The sequence below is a fragment of the Sarcophilus harrisii genome, chromosome 2 (assembly GCF_902635505.1).
Source record: "Sarcophilus harrisii chromosome 2, mSarHar1.11, whole genome shotgun sequence".
Taxonomy (NCBI): domain Eukaryota; kingdom Metazoa; phylum Chordata; class Mammalia; order Dasyuromorphia; family Dasyuridae; genus Sarcophilus; species Sarcophilus harrisii.
This window is the reverse complement of record NC_045427.1, coordinates 555134361-555144133: the sequence shown is the minus strand read 5'-3', so window position 1 is coordinate 555144133 and position 9773 is coordinate 555134361. Positions and strand designations below refer to the sequence as shown.

At 37.3% G+C, this 9773-nt stretch overlaps 1 protein-coding gene across 3 annotated transcripts; it reads left to right on the top strand.

Annotated features, from left to right (window-relative positions):
* The first annotated feature begins 461 nt into the window (after positions 1-461).
* Positions 462-8793, top strand: RAMAC (RNA guanine-7 methyltransferase activating subunit). Of its 3 annotated transcripts, none has more exons than XM_003755453.4 (3): positions 462-566; positions 5257-5435; positions 6758-8793. In XM_003755453.4, exons 2-3 carry the CDS (start codon positions 5266-5268, stop codon positions 6942-6944), a joined length of 357 nt encoding a protein of 118 aa, XP_003755501.1. In that variant the 5' UTR covers positions 462-566; positions 5257-5265; the 3' UTR covers positions 6945-8793. The 3 variants fall into 3 exon arrangements, with proteins under 3 accessions (XP_003755501.1, XP_031811542.1, XP_031811541.1); XM_031955682.1 differs by having other exon boundaries at positions 514-571; XM_031955681.1 differs by lacking the exon at positions 462-566 and adding an exon at positions 4711-4732.
* Positions 8794-9773: the final 980 nt, after the last annotated feature.

Below are 9773 nucleotides of genomic sequence, written 5' to 3'. Positions count from 1 at the left end.
GTACTACTTACCTTATATAGATTAAACTAAATATTGGAGGAGAATGTAGAGATAAAGGGAAAAAGAACATCGGAAAAGTGGGTGGGAATAGGATAATCCTAACGTTAAATTTATTAAAAAAAAAAAAAAAAAAAGGCAAGTCAAAGTTGAACAAATCTACGTAGTTACTGGTATAGAAGGGGATTTTGTCAATGCTGGAACATAGACGGGGTCAGAGTTCGACTCTCTGGCTAGGATTTAAAAACTCCTGCCCTCATGAAGTTGACAATCTAATTTACTTAATAATCTTTCCCCTCCCTAAAAAAAAGAAAAGAAAAAGGCATTCCTGCCTAACGCCATCAGCCTCACTGATCAGGTTCAGTTTGTCCCTTCTTGGGGGACATCATAAACTTCACACGGTGCGGGATTGACGGACTGACAGACCAACATCCGGGTCGCAAACACCCCCCTGTTACGGCGAGCGGAAGCGGAAACGCGTTCAGCGCCGCGCTCAGCCGGAAGTCGCCTTGTTGCCCAGACGAGCACCGGAAGCGGCTCCCGAGGTTGCTGGCCTGAGAACCGAAGCGGTGAGGTGGTGATGCGCGCGAGCGTGGGAGTGGGGGGGGGGGCCCAGTCCTGCGTGGCTCGCGGGTTGCCCCGGACTCGGGGGCCGGTCTGGGCAGCGTGGGCGGGCGGAGCTGAGCTGGCTTGCAGAGGGGCCCCGCTCCCGGCCGGTTCGCGGGCGAGCTTGTGGACCGGGCGCCCTTTGCATTCCAGCAAAAAAAAAAAACCCCTGAAAACCTGTGGCAGCCTGCTGGGGGCCGTGGCTCCCCAGGCGGCCAGCGTTCTTTACACTGCACCAGCCTCGTCTCTCTTCTCTCAGAGAGCGCGACCCGAGGCTTTAATGAAGCGTGTGCGCCGGTCCCGACCCCACGCCGGCGCTGGCCGCCGTTCCTAATGCTCATTGTTCCGTGTCTCTTATCAAGGACTCCCAGTTCTCCACCCAAAAAAGGCGTCTCGGGTGTCTGACGGCCCTAAGCCGCTGAGGGAGGTGAAAGGGGGTGGTCTTTGTCGTTTGTACGGAGAAGGGAGTTACTCTTCTTCAGTCGGCCCCGCGGCCCCGCCCAGCGCAGCCCCTCGTAGAGCAGATAGCGCCGATGGGAAAGGAGGAGCTATGCTAATCTTCCTAGCGAAGCTGAAACGCTGAGCATATCCTCAATCACGAGCCACTGCTGTAGACTTTTTTTTTGAAAGGCCTTTTTTGTAGGCCACCGAGTCGGGGCGTGGTCTTTTCCATCATTTAAATTTAAGCTAATTTGGAGGTGGAGGATTTGAATAATTGGAGCGAAGTCTGTAAGTGGTTCTGGCATCAGGTTGCGATTCCCGCAGACTTTAACATCTAAAAACAAAGCCTTCATGGAGAATCTTTGTCTTTGTCTGGCGGGTAGATGTGATAGAGCGATGAATGCTTGAAAAAGCAGGAAAGCTGAGTTTTATTTTTTACACTGCCCTGTGAATTTGTTAAGGTTACTTATTTGTGTCTCCCTACTGTGAGATGGCAATAATTATTGATGATTATGTTAGGCGGGGGTCTCCATTTTAATGGTAAGATACACGCTGCCATCCTTTTGAATGACCGAATGAATAAATCTGTGAAAATGTTTTCAGCTTTCAATGTTATAACAGTAGTAATAGAAAGCATATAGTTTAGGAGTGTACTTATTTGGAAGAACCTTCATTACCAGAAATAGAGAATAACATGGAAGATACAGGTGAATTCCAGGGTTTATACAAGCTTATTAAGTACCAAGGTAATGTGTTGGGACAGACAAAAGTGGACGTGGAGTCTTGGAGTATGAGTGAAGGGTATAGTGTGATAGTGGTGAAGATTATCTTTGCTTAAGCAGGAAAGATTAAAAAGGTGTCTACGATGTACTTCCGTGGCAGAACAGACCTCAGGGACCTGGTCTTTTCTATTCTTCATCATATTTCATACATATCATTTACTCAGTGATTTTTTTGTTGAATTGATGGTACTGATAAAGGGACACTGTCCCACTTGTTGGATGAGGGAATAAACTTTAAACCTATGAATGGAACTGGGTAAATCCCTGTATCATCAGAAGTGGCAACATGAAAGAAAGACGTCGAATACAACATTCCCTCATAATCTTCTCTTCTCTCCTTTGCCCTTCTGCCCAAGATAGAGAGAATAAAGAATAATAAATATATATAATATGTTAATGTTAATTAATATTGATAGTAATATAAAATAAAATAATGATAAAACTTTTAAAAAACTAACCTCATTTGTCCTTAAAGAACTGAATCAGGTTTACCCTCAAGAGTGAGGCTATTGCCGGATGTGATTTCATTGTATATAAATTTCAGCATCAATCATCTTTAGATTTGAAATATTAACATAAGCAGCTTTTAGTAGTTTTAAGAATGCTGAGCAGAAAAGAATGTTAAGTGACTTGGGTTTCTTTCCAAATGCCTATTTTTGAAGTTATTTTTATATGGTTTGGTATTAACAAGTAATTTTGTACTTGAATTAAGATTTTTGTGTTCGAGTTCTAATGTGGACATGAATTTGCTATGTTGGTATAAAAGAAAATTTTAGTGAAAATTTAGGTATTTCAATCCCAGGACTGTTTCCTTCACAATTCACAAAATTCACAAGTTTTTTTTTTTGTTTTTTTTTTTTTTTTTTCTTTTTGGTATGTTATGATAGCCCTAGAGGTTTTATTTTAAGCTTAGAACTGTAAAGAATAAAAAATAACGTGTACCTTGAGAACAAGGACCCTACATTATATTTTGCACAACACTTAGCATTATACCCTATAAACATGTTTAATAAATATTTGTTGGTCCTCTCTATATAAAGATAGCTGACATAGTAGTCTTTGGTTGATATACCAAGTCTATATTTTCTACTATTTCTTTCCTCCCTTAAATAACCAGCTTTGTACTGAGACCTGTTTAAAGTGTGAGTTTTGAGACAGATGAATTAGTTGGGAAGAAGCAAAAATTTGATACTCAGACTTGGATACTTTATGTGCCACATTGTACTGCCACTAGAATGACAAATCTTTGGTGGCTAGTGGACATTATTCTATATATAGTTTATCATTCTAGTCTGAGAGAGGCGGCATACTCAATGAACTGTCCTCAACAGGCAAATTATATTATAGAGAATAGCAATCCAACCGTGGTGGCAAAAGCTTGATGGACAGTACTGATGCACATCCAATAAGACTGTTAAATTGACCTTAAAAGCATATAAGCTCTTGAATGCAGTTTTTACGTTTAATCTTCCCCTGCTGGAGTTATTAGATTCTAATTTTTTTAAAGTGTTTTGTTTCTTTAGCACATTCATTTCCAAATAAAGCCTTCCTTTAGAACAATGACTAAAAAAGAAAGGGACACAGTATATGCCATATTCCAAAACATTGATCATACTTCCTAGTAACTCTACCTCCACTACCACCTCTGCTGTGAAGTGAGGGAGGCACTGTAAATGGCATTTTAAAACAATTTAAATTTTCTTTTTATAGCTGGTCTTAGTTTTGCTAACCAGAATACACAATTTACATCCCCATCAATAAGAGCCAATTTGTATTTGTCACAATCAGTGGCTCAACAAGTATTTATTAATGCTACAGATGAAGGAATATAGGTTCTTTTTTGAGGAAGAGTGAGAGGATTGATGTTATGGGCTAGAACTCTGAACTTGAAACAAAGGATTCTTACAAGGTACTAAGTTAAATCTAGTTTAGTATTGATTTAATCCTACAACAAATAATGGTTTCCTAGGGATATGATGATTGGTGTATACTCAGTGTAGAGCATATAAGCTAGAAGCTCTCAAGGCCAAAAGAGACAAGAGCACTAGAAGCTCTCTGAGGCAGAAACAGATTCATTCCACCGGCCACCTTTGTGGTGGCTGGAGGCTGAAGCACAAACCTTTGGATTCAGGGAGATTCTGAAGCCAGAGAAGGAGGCAGGAGCTCAAGCTCACAGAATCAAGGAGAAAGATAGGCCTCTAAGAAAGCTAACAAGATCTGATATGAGTACATAGGGTACATTTGTGTAATGTAGTTGTGTTAAACTTAAATATATTTGATTTTAAAGCCCTTTTACAGGTTTTTAAAATAGCTACAAATATTTCCATTTTCAAGAATCAAGTGATTCCACTAATGTATTGGTTTTCAAAAAATTTCTGGGGACAAACCCTCTCTTAATTTATTTGGTTGGTCTTCAGGTAACAGTCTGTCACCGAGCTCTTTCTTGAAGGCTTTTCACTTTGTTAGATATACATGCCATTACACTGGCATTGCTTTTGAGGTTCCAAACTCTCCTCTGTGGCATAATGAGCCATTGAGAGCAAGACTATATAAAAACTCTACTTGCAACCTGGTTATTCACTAATTAGAAAGAAAAATACTCCTATCTGTTAGGATTTTTACAAAGTGATAAGTTAGTTGTCTAATTTTAGCATCGTGCTTAGCAGTTCTCTAGTTCAGAGTTCGCATCTTTAAGAGTTCACACATTAGAGGTCCAGATTCACAAGTCAGGAACCCACAATCCCACTCTCTCTGAGGAGGAGTCAACCTTTGGGTTCACACCTTTAAGAAATCATATATAAGAAGCTCTTGGAGCCTCAGTCAGGAGTCAGGTGGGGAGATTGAGAGCCAGAATTCAGAGGGAGTTGGAGGCTGAAGCTGAAGCTGAAAGAGACAGAGGACTAATGGTAAGAGCTCTCGGAACCAAGGAAAGCTAACTGGGCTATTTTGGAAGAGACAATAAAGGACTGAACTTTTTACAGCTGATTGCATTTGAGGTGAAACTAAGGCTGCCTCCAGAAGCTCTCCAAGAAATCTGCTACCAGAGAACAATCATATTTTAGAAAAGAAGAACACTACACCCATCACTACAGATACATTAGCTGGCATTCATATAGTGCTTTCTACAGATAATACTAGCTAGCATACATATAGTGCTTTAAGGTTTACAAAGCAGTTTTGCACATTAGGTTATTTCATTTTCATGACAAATGATCACTTGTAGGTGACAGAGATCATTAGCCTTATTTTTAACAAATGAGGAAACTGAGACAAACAGGTTAAGTGACTTTCTCTGGGTAACAAAGCTGGTAAATGTGTGAGGAAGGATTTGAACTCAGGCCTTCTTGCCTTTCTATCCACTGTAGTACCTTGCTGTCTCTACATATTTTAAAAGTAATGTTGCCTAACTAATATTTTTGTTTTGTAAAAGATTCTCAGAATGACTGACACACCTGATGCTGTTCCAAATTTTGAAGAAATGTTTGCCAATCGATTCACAGAAGATGATACAGAGTATCAAGAATACCTGAAACGTCCTGTAGAGTCCCCTCCAATTGTTGAAGAGTGGAATAGTAGATCTAGTGGTAATCAAAGGAACAGAGGCAATCGGTATGATTTTCTTTTTTAACTAATTTTTTTAAAATGTCATTTTATAGAAAATAGGGGGGAAAAAGGATTACAGATGAAACTAAACTCTTATTACATTGCGTTTTTAAAATGTAATTTAACACAATAGCAAAATTGTCCTTTTTGTGCCTTCTTTTCAATAAGTTCTCTTTTCAAATTATATATTAAAATAACATACACATTTGACCAAATAAAATATACCTAATCCTAGAATGCATATTTTAATCAGTAACTTCAATCCTTTAGAAAGTATCTTTTTTTTTTTTTTTTTTTTTTTTGATTTAGGCAATTGGGATTAAGTGACTTGCCCAGGGTCACACAGCTAGAACATGTTAAGTGTCTGAGGCCAGATTTGAACTCAGGTTCTCCTGACTTTAGGACTGGTGCCCTATCCACTGGGCCACCTAGCTGCCCTGAAAGCATCTTTTAAAAAAAAAAAAGCAGAATCAATTCATTCTGTTACTTGACTGTGAACTACTATTTGAATAAAGAAAACACTGAAGTTAAACTGACTTGTCCCTAGAACCTTCACATATACATGTTTTTATTTTTTTTTTTTCAAATATATTTAACTTATAGTATTTATTTTCTATGGGTTAAACAATATCTTCTCTTAACAAATGGAACTAAACAAATTTCTGTTTCCCCAAAATACTTCAGGTTTAAATAAAATAATAATTTGGGTTTTTCTCAAAAAAGGGCAATTGTTTTGTTTTTATTTTTGTGGGGAGGGGAGACAATTGATAAAATACCTGATTTTATTCATTTGTTTATTTTGGGGGGAGATAATTGGGGTTAAGTGATTTGCCTAGGATCACATAGCTAGTAGTATTAAGTGTCTAATGCCACATTTGAAGTCGGATCTTCCTGATTTCAGTGCTCTATTGACTGTGCCATCTAGCTGCCCCTAGTGATAAAATAAAAATAAATTACATGTAACATTTTAGCATAAGCAAGTAGTAAAGTACTCCCTCTCTTTTTTAACAGGATTGTGCATAAAATTCTTGGCAAATGTTAAAGCATTATATGAATAGTTCTCATTAGTGATAGTGTGAGATGAAATTAAAATATGTCTTGTTAATAATTCTGTGTACAGTTGATTGGTTTTTTGAAATATAATTTGAACTTTGAAGTAATTTTATGATTAGCCATAGTGTTTAAACATTCTGTAATAAAGGGAAAAAAAGTGTTCTGGGATATTCAAAAGAGAATTATGCTGAGGACATAGTTGAATCTAAGACATTATGGGTTTTTTTGTGCTTTTATAAAAGAATGCTAAACCATGGGTGTCTTTTTTATTATAGGTTGCAAGATAACAGACACTTTCGGGGAAGGGATGGCAGACGAGGTTGGCCAAGTGACAATCGATCTAATCAGTGGCATGGAAGACCCTGGGGTAACAACTATCAGCAGCATAGACAAGAACCTTACTACCATCATCAGTATGGACAATATGGTTATAATCAACGGCCTCCTTTTGGATACTGTTAATGTTAGCAGCCAAGAAGTAAAACCAATTACATTCTCTTCTAACACGTCAAAAGCTTGCCTGTTTCCTCTGTTTAGTCATGTTTTTTCTGTAAGATGTTGTATAGATAGTATTAGGCAACTTGAGGCTGTTATGTACAACTAAACTAAAAAGAAGTGATAGTAACTGGGAATGATAAATCCTGTAGAGAAGTTATGGACTACATTGTTCAACTTCTACCTCAAATTCATCTTTATTTCATAGTTTATTAGTGCATTGAATTTTACTTATTTTCTATGTAAAGCTGCCTGTAACCATAAGTTTGTAACATAAGCATAATTAGGAATAGGAAAAAAGTTTGCTTTCTCTCAAAAGTTAAAGGAATATCTATAAACATGGATGTGATTATTTCTGGAATTTTGCAGACTTTAATGAAGTAATTCATCAAGAGACAGTTCTACTTGGCTTGCAAAAATATTACATTTAACAGCAGCTGAAACACATTTATCTTTCATTTGACTTAGATGATTTTGAAATAATAACTGGACTATGTGAATGCCTATTATAAAAGTCTAGTTCTATACTAGTAACAAAAGGAAGACAAGAATAAAGATGTAAAATAAGCAAAGAAATTTTATTTTTGGATTAAGTGGGTGTACATCTGATTTTTTGCATTATATTGTAGTATAACTTTGCTGGTGGGTGGCAGGCAGGAGAGAGATATTCTTCCCATTCATTTAAAAACAGGATTGAAATTCAATTGCACTGCATAATTTTAAAACTTTAGTTTCAGGCCTTTCTTTCCAATCATTTTGTAAAACATCAGGATATTTTGGTTCTTAGAGACATAATAACTTACTTATTTTTACATCATTCTTTACCAAACATGAAGCCTACTGTACCTTGTATAAACACAGTCATTGTGTTAATTTTTAAAAAAAAAATCTTTCCTCTATTTTTATAACTCCATTATGAGGGCTGTTATAATTACGTTTTTGTTCAAGAGAAATGGTATTTGTTTAACTTCACTCTTAAATTCTGGGTTATTCACTCTTGATGAATTGCCCTGTGTTAATTGCCTGCCTGAAAAGAGGAAGTTCTAGTATAGTAGAAAAATTACTCCATTTTTGAATTCACAGCACTTAAGTTCCAACACTGGCCGTCATGGATTGAACTTGGACAATTCACTTAACTTTTCTTAACCTCAGAAATCATTATTTGTGAAATGAAGAGGTTGGATTAGATGATTTCTCTGAGGTCTCTTCTAGTTCTCAATCCTTTGATCTAATAAGAGTAACGTTTTGACTTTTTTACAAGATTGTCTTCAATATTTTGTAGAAAAGGAGCTATTTTATTGAAGTGGAAGTATTATTAAAGAGTGTCATCAACTTTAGTATTAGTCAAAGCATTGCAGTGATAATTAAGCCTTTCTTTTAGGTTATTATTATTATCTACCTTCTTGGCATTTCAACCTTCACAGCCTTCTTACAGTTTTCTCTCTCATAGTAAAGAAGTCCACCTTCCCCAAGTATTCTTCTTCCTACTCTAGGAACTTATTTTATTCCATCAAAAAACTTCTCTATTAGCTATTATGCTAAAACAAGAAGTAATTTGTCTTAGGTTGAAAATGACTAGTAAAGAGTAATGAGGCAATTTCAAAAAGTATTTACATTAAGGGAGAGAAGAAAATCTTGGGAATTAAAATCTTTGGAATTTTAGGCACAGAGGCTAGCAAGAGATTGGGAGGTAGGTGGTAACCGGACCTTCCCTGTGGTCCACAAATCATATCATGTAAGCAAATACCTGTTCTACTTACATATATGTAAAGCCAGCCCTGAATATGACATTCAATAAAAGTAAATCTTGATAGTATTTGTATACTGCCTTATTGATGTTTATGTGCAGCTTGCCCTGTACATAATTCTGCCATAGTGGGAAGATCATAGGGAGGGGGAGTTGAATTACTTCTATAGCCTAAAACAAGAAGAACTAGTCATCTGCCTTCACTTGATTTTCAGTGGTATGCAGATTGTATATGCTCTAGGTATAGATTGACTGGTTCCCAACTTTGGAATTATCCTTGATCTTCTAATTCCCCTGTCCTACCATTTGAAATCAATCATTCAGCAGGCATTTATTAAATACTCTGTGCCAGACACCACAGTTTGCTCAGGGTACAAAGACAAGGTAAAAACAGTTATTGATTCTACCACGACAAAAACATCTTTCACTTCTATTCCCTCTCCACTCATACAGCCATTAGTCCCTTGTCACTTCCATTATGAAGTGACTTGCCTTTTGGTCTTCATGCAGCTCATCTTTCCAACCCATCTTTCACATGGCTACCAAACTGATACTCCTAAAACATGACTAACTCCTGGTCTTACTCAAAGATCTCAAGTGGTTCCCTATAGCCTTGGGGAATAAGCGGCACTTAAAGCCCTCCATAATTTGATTCCCACCTTTATTCCCTATTATTTCCTTTTGTTCTGTTTTGGTAAAACTTACCTGCTATCTATGACCTGTACATGACCCTGAGTCTGATTGCCATGTCCTGGTACAAGTGGTACTCTGTCTTAAATGCATTCTTTCCTTGTGTTGCATCATCCCTAGCTTCCTTCAAAATAGCTCAGGTACTCACTCCTTCCTCTATGAGGCCTTTCCTGATTTTCCTCCCATTCCTTTCTCCCAGTTATTGGTACACTCCTTGAATAATTTTTAAATACTTTGTATTGGCTTATATTTGCATATTTGATTTCCATTCCCAACAAAGTAAGGGATGGAACTTTGAGCATAAGTTCTTGAGAATAAAAACTTACTGCTGTTGGAATGTAAAGATGACTAAGACACAG